General features: G+C 54.6%; 1 protein-coding gene across 1 annotated transcript in view; it reads right to left on the bottom strand.

The window, feature by feature from the left end:
• Positions 1-21,343, bottom strand: part of NECTIN4 (nectin cell adhesion molecule 4) — a 96,612-nt gene that overhangs the window by 35,398 nt on the left and 39,871 nt on the right. The window contains exons 6-7 of the mRNA XM_083167188.1: positions 13,432-13,579; positions 10,137-10,218 (exon numbers count right to left, since the gene is read on the bottom strand). Coding sequence (XP_083023314.1) covers positions 10,137-10,218; positions 13,432-13,579 — 230 coding nt within the window. The remainder of the gene's footprint in view (positions 1-10,136; positions 10,219-13,431; positions 13,580-21,343) is intronic.

Consider the following 21,343-nt stretch of genomic DNA (forward strand, 5'->3'; position numbering starts at 1 on the left):
GGGTGTCCTGTGAGATCCTGCCTGTGTCAGAGAACCCCTGCTTCCAGGGTGTGAGATCCTTCCTGTGTCCAGCAAGCACTCCTGCCGGGTGTCCTGTGAGATCCTGCCTGTGTCAGAGAACCCCTGCTTCCAGGGTGTGAGATCCTTCCTGTGTCCAGCAAGCACTCCTGCCGGGTGTCCTGTGAGATCCTGCCTGTGTCAGAGAACCCCTGCTTCCAGGGTGTGAGATCCTTCCTGTGTCCAGCAAGCACTCCTGCCGGGTGTCCTGTGAGATCCTGCCTGTGTCAGAGAACCCCTGCTTCCAGGGTGTGAGATCATTCCTGTGTCCAGCAAGCACTCCTGCCGGGTGTCCTGTGAGATCCTGCCTGTGTCAGAGAACCCCTGCTTCCAGGGTGTGAGATCCTTCCTGTTTCCAGCAAGCACTCCTGCCGGGTGTCCTGTGAGATCCTGCCTGTGTCAGAGAACCCCTGCTTCCAGGGTGTGAGATCCTTCCTGTGTCCAGCAAGCACTCCTGCCGGGTGTCCTATGAGATCCTGCCTGTGTCAGAGAACCCCTGCTTCCAGGGTGTGAGATCCTTCCTGTGTCCAGCAAGCACTCCTGCCGGGTGTCCTGTGAGATCCTGCCTGTGTCAGAGAACCCCTGCTTCCAGGGTGTGAGATCCTTCCTGTGTCCAGCAAGCACTCCTGCCGGGTGTCCTGTGAGATCCTGCCTGTGTCAGAGAACCCCTGCTTCCAGGGTGTGAGATCCTTCCTGTGTCCAGCAAGCACTCCTGCCGGGTGTCCTGTGAGATCCTGCCTGTGTCAGAGAACCCCTGCTTCCAGGGTGTGAGATCCTTCCTGTGTCCAGCAAGCACTCCTGCCGGGTGTCCTGTGAGATCCTGCCTGTGTCAGAGAACCCCTGCTTCCAGGGTGTGAGATCCTTCCTGTGTCCAGCAAGCACTCCTGCCGGGTGTCCTGTGAGATCCTGCCTGTGTCAGAGAACCCCTGCTTCCAGGGTGTGAGATCCTTCCTGTGTCCAGCAAGCACTCCTGCCGGGTGTCCTGTGAGATCCTGCCTGTGTCAGAGAACCCCTGCTTCCAGGGTGTGAGATCCTTCCTGTGTCCAGCAAGCACTCCTGCCGGGTGTCCTGTGAGATCCTGCCTGTGTCAGAGAACCCCTGCTTCCAGGGTGTGAGATCCTTCCTGTGTCCAGCAAGCACTCCTGCCGGGTGTCCTGTGAGATCCTGCCTGTGTCAGAGAACCCCTGCTTCCAGGGTGTGAGATCATTCCTGTGTCCAGCAAGCACTCCTGCCGGGTGTCCTGTGAGATCCTGCCTGTGTCAGAGAACCCCTGCTTCCAGGGTGTGAGATCCTTCCTGTGTCCAGCAAGCACTCCTGCCGGGTGTCCTGTGAGATCCTGCCTGTGTCAGAGAACCCCTGCTTCCAGGGTGTGAGATCCTTCCTGTGTCCATCAAGCACTCCTGCCGGGTGTCCTGTGAGATCCTGCCTGTGTCAGAGAACCCCTGCTTCCAGGGTGTGAGATCCTTCCTGCAGCAAGCACTCCTGCCGGGTGTCCTGTGAGATCCTGCCTGTGTCAGAGAACCCCTGCTTCCAGGGTGTGAGATCCTTCCTGTGTCCAGCAAGCACTCCTGCTGGGTGTCCTGTGAGATCCTGCCTGTGTCAGAGAACCCCTGCTTCCAGGGTGTGAGATCCTTCCTGTGTCCAGCAAGCACTCCTGACGGGTGTCCTGTGAGATCCTGCCTGTGTCAGAGAACCCCTGCTTCCAGGGTGTGAGATCCTTCCTGCAGCAAGCACTCCTGCCGGGTGTCCTGTGAGATCCTGCCTGTGTCAGAGAACCCCTGCTTCCAGGGTGTGAGATCCTTCCTGTGTCCATCAAGCACTCCTGCCGGGTGTCCTGTGAGATCCTGCCTGTGTCAGAGAACCCCTGCTTCCAGGGTGTGAGATCCTTCCTGCAGCAAGCACTCCTGCCGGGTGTCCTGTGAGATCCTGCCTGTGTCAGAGAACCCCTGCTTCCAGGGTGTGAGATCCTTCCTGTGTCCAGCAAGCACTCCTGCCGGGTGTCCTGTGAGATCCTGCCTGTGTCAGAGAACCCCTGCTTCCAGGGTGTGAGATCCTTCCTGTGTCCAGCAAGCACTCCTGCCGGGTGTCCTGTGAGATCCTGCCTGTGTCAGAGAACCCCTGCTTCCAGGGTGTGAGATCCTTCCTGTGTCCAGCAAGCACTCCTGCCGGGTGTCCTGTGAGATCCTGCCTGTGTCAGAGAACCCCTGCTTCCAGGGTGTGAGATCCTTCCTGTGTCCAGCAAGCACTCCTGCCGGGTGTCCTGTGAGATCCTGCCTGTGTCAGAGAACCCCTGCTTCCAGGGTGTGAGATCATTCCTGTGTCCAGCAAGCACTCCTGCCGGGTGTCCTGTGAGATCCTGCCTGTGTCAGAGAACCCCTGCTTCCAGGGTGTGAGATCCTTCCTGTGTCCAGCAAGCACTCCTGCCGGGTGTCCTGTGAGATCCTGCCTGTGTCAGAGAACCCCTGCTTCCAGGGTGTGAGATCCTTCCTGTGTCCATCAAGCACTCCTGCCGGGTGTCCTGTGAGATCCTGCCTGTGTCAGAGAACCCCTGCTTCCAGGGTGTGAGATCCTTCCTGCAGCAAGCACTCCTGCCGGGTGTCCTGTGAGATCCTGCCTGTGTCAGAGAACCCCTGCTTCCAGGGTGTGAGATCCTTCCTGTGTCCAGCAAGCACTCCTGCTGGGTGTCCTGTGAGATCCTGCCTGTGTCAGAGAACCCCTGCTTCCAGGGTGTGAGATCCTTCCTGTGTCCAGCAAGCACTCCTGACGGGTGTCCTGTGAGATCCTGCCTGTGTCAGAGAACCCCTGCTTCCAGGGTGTGAGATCCTTCCTGCAGCAAGCACTCCTGCCGGGTGTCCTGTGAGATCCTGCCTGTGTCAGAGAACCCCTGCTTCCAGGGTGTGAGATCCTTCCTGTGTCCATCAAGCACTCCTGCCGGGTGTCCTGTGAGATCCTGCCTGTGTCAGAGAACCCCTGCTTCCAGGGTGTGAGATCCTTCCTGCAGCAAGCACTCCTGCCGGGTGTCCTGTGAGATCCTGCCTGTGTCAGAGAACCCCTGCTTCCAGGGTGTGAGATCCTTCCTGTGTCCAGCAAGCACTCCTGCCGGGTGTCCTGTGAGATCCTGCCTGTGTCAGAGAACCCCTGCTTCCAGGGTGTGAGATCCTTCCTGTGTCCAGCAAGCACTCCTGCCGGGTGTCCTGTGAGATCCTGCCTGTGTCAGAGAACCCCTGCTTCCAGGGTGTGAGATCCTTCCTGTGTCCAGCAAGCACTCCTGCCGGGTGTCCTGTGAGATCCTGCCTGTGTCAGAGAACCCCTGCTTCCAGGGTGTGAGATCCTTCCTGTGTCCAGCAAGCACTCCTGCCGGGTGTCCTGTGAGATCCTGCCTGTGTCAGAGAACCCCTGCTTCCAGGGTGTGAGATCCTTCCTGCAGCAAGCACTCCTGCCGGGTGTCCTGTGAGATCCTGCCTGTGTCAGAGAACCCCTGCTTCCAGGGTGTGAGATCCTTCCTGTGTCCAGCAAGCACTCCTGCCGGGTGTCCTGTGAGATCCTGCCTGTGTCAGAGAACCCCTGCTTCCAGAGTGTGAGATCTTGTCTGTGTCCAGCTTCTGTAAGTACCTGCGGCTTCCGCACACATTGCGGTGCAAGTGGCCCCTTTCATGACTATCTGCAGTTGGTATTCTCACAGCTCCAGCTGGAACCATAGCTCTTGTTCTGAGACTGAGTCATTGATGCGGTTGGGGTGCAGGCCTGATTGTATGCTGACTTATCTAGTGTATGTTTATCTTTGTCTCTCAGCAGATGCCAGAGGCTTTGGTCTAGCCTGGCGATGACCACGCTGACACGGTTGGGTTGTAATACCTTTGGTTATAGTTTTGTTTATTGCAATGGATTATAGTGGTTAAGGCTGTGATTCCTGTGTGTAGTCCGCGTCTGCAAGTTGCATATTTAGTCCATGTTTATGTTCAGAGCCCATAAGAAAGAAAATAATGGTGCACCTAGAGAGTTTCTAAAATGTAACTTTTATTCAATTATTTTTTTTAAACTGCTAAATATAAAATACACATACACATGAAACAAAACAATGACCTATAAAAAGGATATAGAATCCTCACACAGTGGGGCCCCAGGGTATGTCTCTCTTCAGTATGGTAGTTAGCTGATAAGTGTGTGTTTTTAGAACTGCTTAACCCTATAGGTATATGGCAGTGTTGACACAGTATGTCGGCATCTCTGATCCAGAAATAATTCAATTAGCAGATATAGGTATGGATCACATATATAATTGGTGACGGGAGTGAGATGAATGCTGTTTTATTTCCGTGTGATGCCGTGAGCCTGGATTGGTCAGTATTCAGCAGGGAAAACAGCAATACACACAAGGCGCCGCAGCTTATCTGCTATGAGTGACAGCGGCTAAGGTACACTGCTGCACTCTCACTACTCCGTCTGCCTGGAGGTGCTGTAAGCTGGAGGCCGTGTGCCACAGTGAGACACAGCGTCTTCAGGCTGAGACGGGTATGTTACCAGGACCGAGACCGCTCATTAGGTTTAAGCTAAACAGTTTCAAAATTTCAACATTTCATGAGGGAGGGGGAGGCTGGGAGCACACACACGATGTGTGTGGTCTGCGTACGCTTCGCAGAGAGAGCTTCAGAGGACCAATGTCATTGGACCAATGTTATGTTCAGAGCCTAATTTTTTCTTAGTCTGGTCAGATTTCCTTCTTACTGGTACTCTGACTCGGTTGGGACTTTGTGTCACGAGACAGACAGGGTGGCACCTGAGTACAGGGTGGAGCTAGTGTAGTCTGCCCTGGAAAGGCAGCTATTAGTGGCGAAGTCTAAGACCAGCGTAAGTGCCAGCAGACCCAGGGTATAGTGAGTCAGCGTTAGGCTCAGGTGCTGCTGTGGCTTTGCCACATCTATACAGCAATATTGTGAACTCTCTGCCTGTCTGGTACACGACAGGCATTATCTTAACCGTCAATACTGCAATTTCAGTATATATAAGAGTTGCCAACGTCCCGGAATAGCCGGGAGGGTCCCGGAAATCGGGCAACCCTCCCGCATTGCTGTCCACCTCTTGCAAACCACCCCTCGGAGGGGGGGGGGGGGTGTCCGTGGGTTAAATGACGCGATTGCATTTTAGCCTCGCCCCCAGCTGTGCAATGCCTGTAATACCAGCATTGCATGGCAGGGGGCGGGGCTAAAATGCCGTGATTGCTCCGTCCCCTTTTGTCTCACATAGATGGCCCCGCCCCCTACTTCACAAAGCTTGCTGCCCTCTCCCGGGCAGCCTAAAAGTTGGCAACTATGGTATATATGTATATATTTGTCCTTTTACCCTTTTTTTTTTTTTTTGCAATTACTCCCACTGGTTACTTTCTCTGACGTATTCACACCAACTTGTTTCATTTTTTTTTTTACATACTGAGGGGTAGATTAATTATTAGGCAATCAGGGGAATATGCGCTATCCCCATGCGTTATGGCACCCGCCGAGTGGGTGTCTAACGTGGGGCAGGAGGCATAGTGCAGATACGATATTTCGTGCTGCGCGCTTGCCTCCTGCCTAATTTATGAACGGTCAGCATCGCTGACCCTTCCGCCCCCTGTAGCTATTGACTTCCACAGCTGCAGGCGGCGATGCCCTATGCCCACAGCAGGGACAGCGCTGCACTGGGGATCTCACGTGAGTAGCGAGATCCCGCGCATGCGCAGTCAGCCGGCCGGGGGGGGAAGGAGACAGCGCGTCAGTATTAACTGATGCGCTGTCTCCAGTAGGGACATCGCCGGAGGGGGGAGTTAACGCTCCCCTGCTCCGGCCAGCAAGATTGTTGATACATCTTGTCGGTCTCCCCTCCTGCTTCGCCTCGCTAATGAGGCGAAGCAGGAACTGTTATAGCAGCGCCGCTATAATAAATCTACCCCTGAGTGTATTTAGAGTTACAGAGTTCATGACTCCACCAAAGGTGTAGTGGAACGGATATAACTAGCACTCTATGTAAGCCACAATACCAAGGTGGCCCATACACACTTGGCGACTTTGAGGTGAAAGCTGCTCAAAACAGCATGTTTGTGCTGCTTTCAGCTCAAAGCCGCCCAGTGTGTATGGGCCAGCGGTGAGCAGTGCTGTGCGCTCCCGCATCATCGCTGGTAAAGCGTTAATCTGCTGGTTATACCAGTGCCGGGCATGGGGAAGGCTTCCCAGTGTGTATGGCCCAGCGGTGAGCACTGCTGCGCTCTCCCACATCATCGCATCCAAACGATTCCTTACCTGGACGTCCCTTTTTCAACAACACAAGGTATCCATTCATACTTCCATGATGGTTCTTGGCTCCATGGTGCCCTCCTACTCACAATTTCATTTGCGCCCACTCCAGTTGCAAATTCTCTGCAAGTGGTCAGGGAACTATGCCCGCCTGAGGAGTCAGATGATTCTCTAACTCAGGATGTTTGGCTTTCCCTCACATTGTGGTTGCAATGGTCCAACCTGTGGCAGGGTCATCCGTTTTGGATCCCAAACTGGACCTTAATCACCACCGATGCCAGCTGCAGTGGTTGGGGGTGGTATGCAACTCCCGGTCATTCCAGGGCCATTGTCAACCACAAGAAAGTCTACTTCCAATCAACGTCCGGGAATTGAGGGCTATATTTCAGGCTCTTCAAAGCACAAAGCACCTGATACTAGGATGCCCGGTGAAGATCCAGTCGGCCAATGCCAAAGCTGTGGCGTACATAAACAGGCAGGGGGCCATGTTAGAAGTGACCACGGTCTTCAAGTGGGCGTAGAAACCTCTGATTTGGTGGTGTCACATTTCGTGAAGCACCAGCTGGAGTGTAACGGAGTCTGGGTGCTTTGATATAAGGTTGTTGCATTAACGACAGAAGGGAGTAAGGCAATTGAATAAAAATAAACCTTATTTAATGAAGATACTGCAGTACAGAAGATGAATAATGACACAATGATAAAACTGTAGTTATTGGTAACTGATAAAGTCAATAATATACAATGCTTATTGAAGAGCTTGAAGATGATTGGTAATTGAATAATTGGATAACTGGAAGGTTGGATGATTGGTTGAAGAACTGGATGATTGAATAAGGATTGGATGATTGGAAGAAGGATTGGATGATTGGAAGAAGGATAGGATGATTGGATGAAGGATTGGAGAATTGGATGCAGGATTGGATGATTGGATGAATGATTGGAGAATTGGATGAAGGATTGGAGAATTGGATGAAGGATTGGATGGTGAAGTCCGAGAGAAGCTGTGCTGATTGAGATCGTAGCTGCAAACCAGGAATGACCACAGAAAATAACCGTCAGGAATACAGATGGGGCAGGTCCCATCTTGGCAGGGGATGGCGCTGGTGTTGCCAGCCGCCATCCCCCGCCAGCGCCATGGCGATGGTGAGAAGGGGACGCGTGCGCACGAGAGGCGCGTGCGTCCCCTTCCGATGGCGCTTCCATCCGTTCCCCCGGGTCCCCGCCGGCTTGCCGGCGGTAACCCGGGGTCCCCGCCGCCTGCCCGCATCCCCCCCTAACCCCCCCTAACCCTGTCCGTCTCCCTGAGGCGGAGACGGACAGGGTTTCAGTATATTCGCTGGCGAGGCTGCTGGCGGGTCGCCAGTGGGGACATTCTGGCGATCCGCCAGCCAGGATGAGAAGTGCCCCATCTGTAAGTAGAAAGATATTACCCCTTTGGGGGGTTAACCTTGTCCAGTCCGTATAGGCGGCAGCGTGTTCCGTGATGGATGGTTCAGGCAGTGTGACGATCAGCAGGACAACGGAGAACTTCACCAGAGGCGCAAGAACTGCAGTGGTAACTACAGACAGCCAGGGAGAGTCAATGATGCCTGTGGATAGACATCATTGTACTGACTGCCGATCTTGCCGGGCGAGTCAGTATTTGAAGGGGAAGCTGCGTCTTGATTGGCTGACACTTGAAGGGAGCCGCGCAGCATAGGCTGGGGAATCCTAAAAGATGGCCGCCACCAGAGGTGGCGACAGAAACCAGCCGGCGGTGATGATGCGCTGCAGCCGGCGTGTCCAGCCAGAGGCCTAACCTGACCCATCATGGCGGCTCAGGTCCCACACCATCCAGACCCCGCACGGCACAGAGGCACACACCACCGCTGTCACCTTGCGATGACAGTGCGACAGCATGCACACTACCAGCATGAGGATTGGTAGTGGAGGTGAGCGCCATGTCAGGAGATACCCTGTCAGTGGACCCAGGGCTAGACATAGCAAAGAGGAAACGGGTAGCAGTCATGGTGGTCGTGACAGGTGGTTTTCATTCCCGGAGTGCTCAACTGGGAGGCGGACTACTTAAGTTGTCAAGACATCACATCAGGCAAATGGAAACTCCATCCAGAGGTATGCACTTGGCTGACATCCCGGTGAGGGGGTGGCGCACACAGATCTATTGGCATGCCGACACAACTGCAAGGTGCCAAGGTACGGATCCAGAACAGAGAGCTGGGGGCATTTCTGGTGAACGCCCTCACAGCCCTGTGGCCGTTTCCCCTAGTTTATGCCTTTCCTCCGTTCCAACTTCTTTTCCATCTGCTTCACAAATTCAAGAAGGAAGGCGGGATCATGATGCGTATCACCCCAGTTTGGCCACTCCAGATCTTGGTATGCAGAGCCTGTCGGTAGCCTCTATTCTGCTCCTCCCTCTTCAGCCGAACCTCATATCTCAGGGCCCTTACCCCAACCCCAATTTGAGTCATCTAGCTTTGACAGGGTGCCTCTTGAGGTGTCCCTCTTAAGGGATAAGGGGTTCTCCACTAGAGTCCTTCAACCATTGCTTCAAGCCAGGAAGCCCTCTTCCGCAAGAACCTGTTACTGGGTTTGGAAGGTCTTTTTCTCTTGGTGTTCCACCAGAGGTTTCCAGCTCAGACCTTTTCACCTTTCCTGCCAGTTGGTGTTCCTTCAAGCAGGTTTGGACTTAGGCCTACACCTCTCTTCCTTAAAGGTACAAGTGTCAGCTCTGTTGGTTCTCTTCCAACACAAATTGGTCCTTTTGCCAAATGTTCAGACTTTCTTTCAAGGGGTCCTTCATGTACAGCCCCCCAGCCTACCTGTCAGCACAGCTCACTCCTTCCAAGTGGAGTCACAGCACATTCAACCAGGTCTGTGGGTGCTTCCCTGGCAGCCAGATGGGGCTTCAGCTGAATAGCTACTTGGACCTTGGCCCAGACCTTTACCAAATTATATGCATTTGATACTTTTGCATCTGCAGTTCCACAATGTGGTAGCAATGTCCTTGCCACAGTCAAGGAGCATCCCCCACCCGTGAGGGGATAGCTTTAGGACCTTGCAGCGTGTAGTCCTGTGCCCCATACTGGACGAAAAAGAAAACATGATTTATGGTCTTACCTTGATGAATCCCTTTCTTTGAGTTCATAGGGGGCACAGGACACCCACCCGGATACACCTGTTTTGCGGGTTCTTCCTGTTTAGAGAAATGTTCTGAACATGGCCCGTAAGTCTGTTGTTCTGCTGCTGCTGTGTGTGTGTTTTGGTCTTCCTTCTTCTCTGGCTCCACTCCTACCTTGGGCTTGCTAATGAAACTGGTGACCCAGGGTCATGGGGCGGGTATGGAGGAGAGGGGAGGCAGGGAGCGTGCTGGTTACAAATTTGGAACCCTTTGATGCCCGCTCTGCTACCATACCATGCTTTCATACCCTGCTTGTAGTCATGTGCCCCCCAAGTGTCTTATAGACCAGGTAAAACAGCCGCTGGGTCAGTAGCATGGGTATAACAACCGTTCTTAGCAGGTTACAGCATCACATTGATCTGACAAACAATACTGGTACACAATGTAACCTTAGACCCCCACCCTATGGCCTGGCCAGCTTATCCAGCATCAGGAGTCATTTCCCTGTAACCAGACTTAAAGACAGCTAACAGTTGCTAATAATCAATTTCGCTGCAGTTGTTTCCTGACTGGATTCATGTTAAACTGCGGTTATGTGCTTAAATAGGGAGATCCTGCTTTCTCTGCCATAATGAATAGGTATATCTGGTGGTAGATCACCTATACTGTATGTATAGTTATATTCGTGTCCTTACCTGCATCCTGGTATCTGTACTGGCCGTGGTGGAGTTCAGTCTCCGCCGGGAATTCTGTCTAGATAAGGTGGAAAGCTCCTCACTGAAATACAATCATAGTTTATAATAAGATGCTTCCTAATGCCCGGCCTACAGCCATCTAATTCCAAGCCAATACCCCGATAATGCCTGGCAAATGATTCTCCAGCAAGGCTATGGCTAGACCACTGGTAATGGTGTCTATGGTATGTCTACATACATCTGTAGTACCCCACAAATAATGGCCTTCTGCTATAACGAACCTTTGGTGTCTTACAGCAAATCTAGTGTCATAGAAACATAGAATGTGACGGCAGATAAGAACCACTTGGCCCATCTAGTCTGCCCCTTTATTAAACATGTTACCTCAAACCATATTTCATCCTTATTTCTGTGTAAAGATATCAATATGCCTATCCCAAGCATGTTTACATTGTACTACTGTATTTGAGTCTACCACCTCTGATGGGAGGCTATTCCACTTATCTACTACTCTTTCTGTGAAGTAATTCTTCCTCACATTTCCCCTGAATCTTCCTCCCTCTTGACAAGGCTGTCTACACCTCTGCCAGGCAGGAACATATCACTAGGGGATTGGGTCCCTGGGTCACAGGGCAGAATGTGGTGGAGGTGTCTGTTACCAGAGGCCCCAAAGCAATTTATAGAGGAGGATCCTAAGCTCATGGGGACCATAAATGAAAGCCTGCAGCAGCAATAGAGGAGAAGCAGCGCATAGGGGACTCATCCTTGTCGAGAGCAGAGCAGTACCTGGCACCAGAGTCTGGCTCAGAAGACGGGACTGAGACTGATCCCTAGGGGAAAGCCGCCGAGCAGCGGGTTCTGTCTTGGGGGACCAGTGCCGAGCAGTGGGTTCTGTCTTGGGGGACCAGTGCCTAGCAGCGGGTTCTGTCTTGGGGGTGCAGTGCCGAGCAGAGGGTTCTGTCTTGGGGGAGCAGCGCAAAGCAGCGGGTTCTGTCTTGGGGGAACAGTGCCGAGCAGCTGGGTCTGTCTCTGGGGGGGGCAGTGCCGAGCAGTGGGTTCTGTCATGGGGGAGCAGTGCCGAGCAGCGGGTTCTGTCTTGGGGGAGCAGTGCCGAGCAGCGGGGTCTGTCTCTGGGGAGGCAGTGCCGAGCAGCGGGTTCTGTCTTGGGGGGGGGGGGGGCAGTGCCGAGCAGCGGGTTCTGTCTTGGGGGTGCAGTGCCGAGCAGAGGGTTCTGTCTTGGGGGAGCAGCGCAGAGCAGCGGGTTCTGTCTTGGGGGAACAGTGCCGAGCAGCTGGGTCTGTCTCTGGGGGGGGCAGTGCCGAGCAGTGGGTTCTGTCATGGGGGAGCAGCGCAGAGCAGCGGGTTCTGTCTTGGGGGAACAGTGCCGAGCAGCTGGGTCTGTCTCTGGGGGGGGCAGTGCCGAGCAGCGGGTTCTGTCATGGGGGAGCAGTGCCGAGCAGCGGGTTCTGTCTTGGGGGAGCAGTGCCGAGCAGCGGGGTCTGTCTCTGGGGAGGCAGTGCCGAGCAGCGGGTTCTGTCTTGGGGGGGGGGGGCAGTGCCGAGCAGCGGGTTATGTCTTGGGGAGCAGTGCCGAGCAGCGGGTTCTGTCTCGGGGGGAGGGGGGGCAGTGCCGAGCAGCGGGTTATGTCTTGGGGAGCAGTGCCGAGCAGCGGGTTCTGTCTTGGGGGAGCAGCGCCGAGTAGCTGGGTCTGTCTCTGGGGGGGCAGTGCCGAGCAGCGGGTTCTGTCTTGGGGGAGCAGTGCCGATCAGCGGGTTCTGACTTGGGGGAGCAGTGCCGAGCAGCGGGGTCTGTCTTGGGGGAGCAGTACCGAGCAGCGGGGTCTGTCTTGGGGTAGCAGTGCCGAGCAGCGGGTTCTGTCTAGGGGGAGCTGTGCCGAGCAGCGGGTTCTGTCTTGGGGAAGCAGCGCCGAGCAGCGGGTTCTGTCTTGGGGGAGCTGTGCCGAGCAGCGGGTTCTGTCTTGGGGGAGCTGTGCCGAGCAGCGGGTTCTGTCAAGGGGGAGCTGCGCCGAGCAGCGGGTTCTGTCTTGGGGGAGCAGCGCCGAGCAGCGGGTTCTGTCTTGGGGGAGCAGCGCCGAGCAGCGGGTTCTGTCTTGGGGGAGCTGTGCCGAGCAGCGGGTTCTGTCTTGGGGGAGCAGCACCGAGCAGCGGGTTCTGTCTTGGGGGAGCAGCGCCGAGCAGCGGGTTCTGTCTTGGGGGAGCTGTGCCGAGCAGCGGGTTCTGTCTAGGGGGAGCTGTGCCGAGCAGCGGGTTCTGTCTTGGGGGAGCAGCGCCAAGCAGCTGGGTCTGTCTCTGTGGGGGCAGTGCCGGGCAGCATCGGGAAGGCTGCTTTGGAGGGAAGACTAAAACCAAGAGAATACTGAGAGAGCAGAACTCTGCCCCTTATTCAGATCTGATTGCAGTACAAATGTGTTCTCAAAATAGGCAAAACCATGTGCACTGCAGGTGGGGCAGATGTAACATGTGCAGAGCGAGTTAGATTTGGGTGAGTTATTTTGTTTCTGTCTAGGGTAAATACTGGCTGCCTTATTTTTACACTGCAATTTAGATTTCAGTTTCAACACACCTCACCCAAATGTACTCTCTCTGTTACATCTGCCCCACCTGCAGTGCACATGGTTTTGCCTATTTTGAGAACAAATCTGTACTGCGATCAGATCTGAATAAGGGCCAGTATGCAGAATGTGTGGTTGATCCCTAGGATGAAGATAAAGGAGAGCTGAGCTGACAGTGTGGGGAGGACCACAGCACAGACCAAAGGGTAAGGTCAAGAGACGGAACCCCTGCAGAGTATGACCCCCGTGGTGGAAGGACTCTGCGTGAACATGTGCAGTTGTGCGATACTTGCTCAATTTGTGTTTTCTTTAATGAGCAATCCATGCTGAAATAGTCCCAATGTACAGTAGGGTGCGGCTGGTCCCGCGTGACGCACAGTAGGGTGCGGCTGGTCCCGCGTGACGCACAGTAGGGTGCGGCTGGTCCCGCGTGACGCACAGTAGGGTGCGGCCGGTCCCGCGTAACGCACAGTAGGGTGCGGCTGGTCCCGCGTGACGCACAGTAGGGTGCGGCCGGTCCCGCATGACGCACAGTAGGGTGCGGCTGGTCCCGCGTGACGCACAGTAGGGTGCGGCTGGTCCCGCGTGACGTACAGTAGGGTGCGGCCGGTCCCGCATGACGCACAGTAGGGACCGGCCGGTCCCGCGTGACGCACAGTAAGGCCATTACAGTAAGGCTGTCCCGTATAATGCACTTTAGGGAGCGCACTCCACTTCACTTACATTTTCTCTGAAAGCCTCTTTGTTTTCCTCTTGTGATGGCGATTCACCAGGACTACAATTATCACCAGAATAACTAGGAGGATGGCCGTCACTACAGCCACAGACACCAATGACATTGATACCACATCAACCTTCCGAGGTTCACTGGCTGTAAAAGAAGGTAAAATCATTATTGTTTTATGCGTTGTAGAAGGAGCATCTGTACAGTCCTTCATCATATCCCTCTAGTACTGTCCATCTGGTGCCAGCGCTGTACACACTCACGGTCCCTAACTCATATCCCTCTAGTGCCAGCACTGTACACAAACACGGTCCCTAACTCATATCCCTCTAGTGCTATCCATCTGGTGCCAGCGCTGTACACACACACGGTCCCTAACTCATATCCCTCTAGTGCTATCCATCTGGTGCCAGCGCTGTACACACTCACGGTCCCTAACTCATATCCCTCTAGTGCCAGCGCTGTACACACACACGGTCCCTAACTCATATCCCGCTAGTGCTGTCCATCTGGTGCCAGCACTGTACACACACACGGTCCCTAACTCATATCCCTCTACTGCTGTCCATCTGGTGCCAGTGCTGTACACACGCACGGTCCCTAACTCATATCCCTCTAGTGCTATCCATCTGGTGCCAGCGCTGTACACACACACGGTCCCCAACTCATATCCCTCTAGTGCTGTCCATCTGGTGCCAGGACTGTACACACACACGGTCCCTAACTCATATCCCTCTACTGCTGTCCATCTGGTGCCAGTGCTGTACACACGCACGGTCCCTAACTCATATCCCTCTAGTGCTATCCATCTGGTGCCAGCGCTGTACACACACACGGTCCCTAACTCATATCCCTCTAGTGCTATCCATCTGGTGCCAGCGCTGTACACACACACGGTCCCTAACTCATATCCCTCTTGTGCTGTCCATCTGGTGCCAGTGCTGTACACACGCACGGTCCCTAACTCATATCCCTCTAGTTACATCCATCTGGTGCCAGCACTGTACACACACACGGTCCCTAACTCATATCCCTCTAGTGCTATCCATCTGGTGCCAGCGCTGTACACACACACGGTCCCTAACTCATATCCCTCTAGTGCCAGCGCTGTACACACACACGGTCCCTAACTCATATCCCGCTAGTGCTGTCCATCTGGTGCCAGCACTGTACACACACACGGTCCCTAACTCATATCCCTCTACTGCTGTCCATCTGGTGCCAGTGCTGTACACACGCACGGTCCCTAACTCATATCCCTCTAGTGCTATCCATCTGGTGCCAGCGCTGTACACACACACGGTCCCTAACTCATATCCCTCTACTGCTGTCCATCTGGTGACAGTGCTGTACACACGCACGGTCCCTAACTCATATCCCTCTAGTGCTATCCATCTGGTGCCAGCGCTGTACACACACACGGTCCCTAACTCATATCCCTCTAGTGCTATCCATCTGGTGCCAGCGCTGTACACACACACGGTCCCTAACTCATATCCCTCTAGTGCTATCCATCTGGTGACAGCACTGTACACACACACGGTCCCTAACTCATATCCCTCTTGTGCTGTCCATCTGGTGCCAGCGCTGTACACACGCACGGTCTCTAACTCATATCCCTCTAGTGCTATCCATCTGGTGCCAGCGCTGTACACACGCACGGTCCCTAACTCATATCCCTCTAGTGCTATCCATCTGGTGCCAGCGCTGTACACACGCACGGTCCCTAACTCATATCCCTCTAGTGCTATCCATCTGGTGCCAGCACTGTACACACACACGGTCCCTAACTCATATCCCTCTAGTGCTGTCCATCTGGTGCCAGCGCTGTACACACGCACGGTCCCTAACTCATATCCCTCTAGTGCTGTCCATCCGGTGCCAGCGCTATACACACGCACGGTCCCTAACTCATATCCCTCTAGTGCTATCCATCTGGTGCCAGTGCTGTACACACACACGGTCCCTAACTCATATCCCTCTAGTGCTATCCATCTGGTGCCAGTGCTGTACACACGCACGGTCCCTAACTCATATCCCTCTACTGCTGTCTGGTGCCAGCACTGTACACACACACGGTCCCTAACTCATATCCCTCTACTGCTATCCATCTGGTGCCAGCGCTGTGCACACGCACGGTCCCCAACTCATATCCCTCTAGTGCTATCCATCTGGTGCCAGCGCTGTACACACACACGGTCCCTAACTCATATCCCTCTAGTTACATCCATCTGGTGCCAGCACTGTACACACACACGGTCCCTAACTCATATCCCTCTAGTGCTATCCATCTGGTGCCAGTGCTGTACACACGCACGGTCCCTAACTCATATCCCTCTAGTTACATCCATCTGGTGCCAGCACTGTACACACACACGGTCCCTAACTCATATCCCTCTAGCTACATCCATCTGGTGCCAGCGCTGTACACACACACGGTCCCTAACTCATATCCCTCTAGTGCTATCCATCTGGTGCCAGCGCTGTACACACACACGGTCCCTAACTCATATCCCTCTAGTGCTATCCATCTGGTGCCAGTACTGTACACACACACGGTCCCTAACTCATATCCCTCTAGTGCTATCCATCTGGTGCCAGCGCTGTACACACGCACGGTCCCTAACTCATATCCCTCTACTGCTATCCATCTGGTGCCAGCGCTGTACACACGCACGGTCCCCAACTCATATCCCTCTTGTGCTGTCCATCTGGTGCCAGCAATGTACACATGCACGGTCCCTAACTCATATCCCTCTACTGCTGTCCATCTGGTGCCAGCGCTGTACACACGCACGGTCCCTAACTCATATCCCTCTACAGCTGTCCATCTGGTGCCAGTGCTGTACACACGCACGGTCCCTAACTCATATCCCTCTAGTTACATCCATCTGGTGCCAGCACTGTACACACGCACTGTCCCCAACTCATATCCCTCTTGTGCTGTCCATCTGGTGCCAGCAATGTACACACACACGGTCCCTAACTCATATCCCTCTAGTTACATCCATCTGGTGCCAGCGCTGTACACACGCACGGTCCCTAACTCATATCCCTCTACTGCTGTCCATCTGGTGCCAGCGCTGTACACACGCACGGTCCCTAACTCATATCCCTCTACAGCTGTCCATCTGGTGCCAGTGCTGTACACACGCACGGTCCCTAACTCATATCCCTCTAGTTACATCCATCTGGTGCCAGCGCTGTACACACGCACGGTCCCTAACTCATATCCCTCTACTGCTATCCATATGGTGCCAGCGCTGTACACACGCACGGTCCCTAACTCATATCCCTCTAGTGCTATCCATCTGGTGCCAGCGCTGTACACACGCACGGTCCCTAACTCATATCCCTCTAGTGCTGTCCATCTGGTGCCAGCGCTGTACACACGCACGGTCCCTAACTCATATCCCTCTAGTGCTGTCCATCTGGTGCCAGCGCTGTACACACGCACGGTCCTTAACTCATATCCCTCTAGTGCTGTCCATCTGGTGCCAGTGCTGTACACACGCACGGTCCCTAACTCATATCCCTCTAGTGCTGTCCATCTGGTGCCAGCGCTGTACACACGCACGGTCCCTAACTCATATCCCTCTAGTGCTGTCCATCTGGTGCCAGCGCTGTACACACGCACGGTCCTTAACTCATATCCCTCTAGTGCTGTCCATCTGGTGCCAGCGCTGTACACACGCACGGTCCCTAACTCATATCCCTCTAGTGCTGTCCATCCGGTGCCAGCGCTATACACACGCACGGTCCCTAACTCATATCCCTCTAGTGCTATCCATCCGGTGCCAGCGCTGTACACACGCACGGTCCCTAACTCATATCCCTCTAGTGCTATCCATCTGGTGCCAGCGCTGTATACACGCACGGTCCCCAACTCATATCCCTCTAGTGCTGTCCATCTGGTGCCAGCGCTGTACACACACACGGTCCCTAACTCATATCCCTCTAGTGCTGTCCATCTGGTGCCAGCGCTGTACACACGCACGGTCCCTAACTCATATCCCTCTAGTGCTGTCCATCTGGTGCCAGCGCTGTACACACGCACGGTCCCTAACTCATATCCCTCTAGTGCTGTCCATCTGGTGCCAGCGCTGTACACACGCACGGTCCCTAACTCATATCCCTCTAGTGCTATCCATCTGGTGCCAGCGCTGTACACAAGCACGGTCCCTAACTCATATCCCTCTTGTGCTGTCCATCTGGTGCCAGCGCTGTACACACGCACGGTCCCTAACTCATATCCCTCTAGTGCTATCCATCTGGTGCCAGTGCTGTACACACACACGGTCCCTAACTCATATCCCTCTACTGCTGTCCATCTGGTGCCAGCACTGTACACACGCACGGTCCCTAACTCATATCCCTCTAGTGCTATCCATCTGGTGCCAGTGCTGTACACACGCACGGTCCCTAACTCATATCCCTCTAGTGCTATCCATCTGGTGCCAGTGCTGTACACACGCACGGTCCCTAACTCATATCCCTCTACTGCTGTCTGGTGCCAGCACTGTACACACACACGGTCCCTAACTCATATCCCTCTACTGCTGTCCATCTGGTGCCAGTGCTGTACACACGCACGGTCCCTAACTCATATCCCTCTACTGCTATCCATCTGGTGCCAGCGCTGTACACACGCACGGTCCCTAACTCATATCCCTCTAGTGCTATCCATCTGGTGCCAGTGCTGTACACACACACACGGTCCCCAACTCATATCCCTCTAGTGCTGTCCATCTGGTGCCAGCGCTGTACACACGCACGGTCCCTAACTCATATCCCTCTAGTGCTATCCATCTGGTGCCAGCGCTGTACACACACACGGTCCCTAACTCATATCCCTCTAGTGCTATCCATCTGGTGCCAGCGCTGTACACACACACGGTCCCTAACTCATATCCCTCTAGTGCTGTCCATCTGGTGCCAGCACTGTACACACACACGGTCCCTAACTCATATCCCTCTAGTGCTATCCATCTGGTGCCAGCGCTGTACACACACACGGTCCCTAACTCATATCCCTCTAGTGCTATCCATCTGGTGCCAGTGCTGTACACACACACGGTCCCCAACTCATATCCCTCTAGTGCTGTCCATCTGGTGCCAGCGCTGTACACACGCACGGTCCCTAACTCATATCCCTCTACTGCTATCCATCTGGTGCCAGCGCTGTACACACGCACGGTCCCCAACTCATATCCCTCTAGTGCTATCCATCTGGTGCCAGCGCTGTACACACGCACGGTCCCCAACTCATATCCCTCTAGTGCTGTCCATCTGGTGCCAGTGCTGTACACACACACGGTCCCTAACTCATATCCCTCTAGTGCTATCCATCTGGTGCCAGCGCTGTACACACACACGGTCCCTAACTCATATCCCTCTAGTGCTGTCCATCTGGTGCCAGCACTGTACACACACACGGTCCCTAACTCATATCCCTCTAGTGCTATCCATCTGGTGCCAGCGCTGTACACACACACGGTCCCTAACTCATATCCCTCTAGTGCTATCCATCTGGTGCCAGTGCTGTACACACACACGGTCCCCAACTCATATCCCTCTAGTGCTGTCCATCTGGTGCCAGCGCTGTACACACGCACGGTCCCTAACTCATATCCCTCTACTGCTATCCATCTGGTGCCAGCGCTGTACACACGCACGGTCCCCAACTCATATCCCTCTAGTGCTATCCATCTGGTGCCAGCGCTGTACACACGCACGGTCCCCAACTCATATCCCTCTAGTGCTGTCCATCTGGTGCCAGCGCTGTACACACGCACGGTCCCTAACTCATATCCCTCTACTGCTGTCCATCTGGTGCCAGCGCTGTACACACGCACGGTCCCCAACTCATATCCCTCTAGTGCTATCCATCTGGTGCCAGCGCTGTACACACGCACGGTCCCCAACTCATATCCCTCTAGTGCTGTCCATCTGGTGCCAGCGCTGTACACACGCACGGTCCCTAACTCATATCCCTCTAGTGCTGTCCATCTGGTGCCAGCGCTGTACACACGCACGGTCCCCAACTCATATCCCTCTAGTGCTGTCCATCTGGTGCCAGCGCTGTACACACGCACGGTCCCCAACTCATATCCCTCTAGTGCTGTCCATCTGGTGCCAGCGCTGTACACACGCACGGTCCCTAACTCATATCCCTCTAGTGCTGTCCATCTGGTGCCAGCGCTGTACACACGCACGGTCCCTAACTAATATCCCTCTAGTGCTGTCCATCTGGTGCCAGCGCTGTACACACGCCGGTCCCTAACTCATATCCCTCTAGTGCTGTCCATCTGGTGCCAGCGCTGTACACACGCACGGTCCCTAACTCATTTCCCTCTAGTGCTGTCCATCTGGTGCCAGCGCTGTACACACGCACGGTCCCTAACTCATATCCCTCTAGTGCTGTCCATCTGGTGCCAGCGCTGTACACACGCACGGTCCCTAACTCATATCCCTCTAGTGCTGTCCATCTGGTGCCAGCGCTGTACACACGCACGGTCCCTAACTCATATCCCTCTAGTGCTGTCCATCTGGTGCCAGCGCTGTACACACGCACGGTCCCTAACTCATATCCCTCTAGTGCTGTCCATCTGGTGCCAGCGCTGTACACACGCACGGTCCCTAACTCATATCCCTCTAGTGCTGTCCATCTGGTGCCAGCGCTGTACACACGCACGGTCCCTAACTCATATCCCTCTAGTGCTGTCCATCTGGTGCCAGCGCTGTACACACACACGGTCCCTAACTCATATCCCTCTACTGCTGTCCATCTGGTGCCAGCGCTGTACACACACACGGTCCCTAACTCATATCCCTCTACTGCTATCCATCTGGTGCCAGCGCTGTACACACACACGGTCCCTAACTCATATCCCTCTAGTGCCAGCGCTGTACACACACACGGTCCCTAACTCATATCCCTCTAGTGCTGTCCATCTGGTGCCAGCGCTGTACACACGCACGGTCCCTAACTCATATCCCTCTAGTGCTGTCCATCTGGTGCCAGCGCTGTACACACGCACGGTCCCTAACTCATATCCCTCTAGTGCTGTCCATCTGGTGCCAGCGCTGTACACACGCACGGTCCCTAACTCATATCCCTCTAGTGCTGTCCATCTGGTGCCAGCGCTGTACACACACACGGTCCCTAACTCATATCCCTCTAGTGCTGTCCATCTGGTGCCAGCGCTGTACACACGCACGGTCCCTAACTCATATCCCTCTAGTGCTGTCCATCTGGTGCCAGCGCTGTACACACGCACGGTCCCCAACTCATATCCCTCTAGTGCTGTCCATCTGGTGCCAGCGCTGTACACACACACGGTCCCTAACTCATATCCCTCTAGTGCTATCCATCTGGTGCCAGCGCTGTACACACGCACGGTCCCTAACTCATATCCCTCTAGTGCTGTCCATCTGGTGCCAGCGCTGTACACACGCACGGTCCCTAACTCATATCCCTCTAGTGCTGTCCATCTGGTGCCAGCGCTGTACACACGCACGGTCCCTAACTCATATCCCTCTAGTGCTGTCCATCTGGTGCCAGCGCTGTACACACACACGGTCCCCAACTCATATCCCTCTAGTGCTGTCTGGTGCCAGTGCTGTACACACGCACGGTCCCTAACTCATATCCCTCTAGTGCTGTCCATCTGGTGCCAGCGCTGTACACACGCACGGTCCCTAACTCATATCCCTCTAGTGCTATCCATCCGGTGCTAGCGCTGTACACACGCACGGTCCCTAACTCATATGGGCGGGCTGGGCCGGGGGGCAGGGTGCCATGTGCCCCCCGGGCCGCTTTACCAGTTACTAATGCGGGCCGCAGCTACACAAACATGGCCGCCAGCCCCCTGCTCTGAGGACGTGGCCTCAGTGCAGGTGACGCCTTCT

Source organism: Crinia signifera, chromosome 12 (genome assembly GCF_055691185.1).
Source record: "Crinia signifera chromosome 12, ASM5569118v1, whole genome shotgun sequence".
In the NCBI taxonomy this organism is placed as follows: Eukaryota; Metazoa; Chordata; class Amphibia; order Anura; family Myobatrachidae; genus Crinia; species Crinia signifera.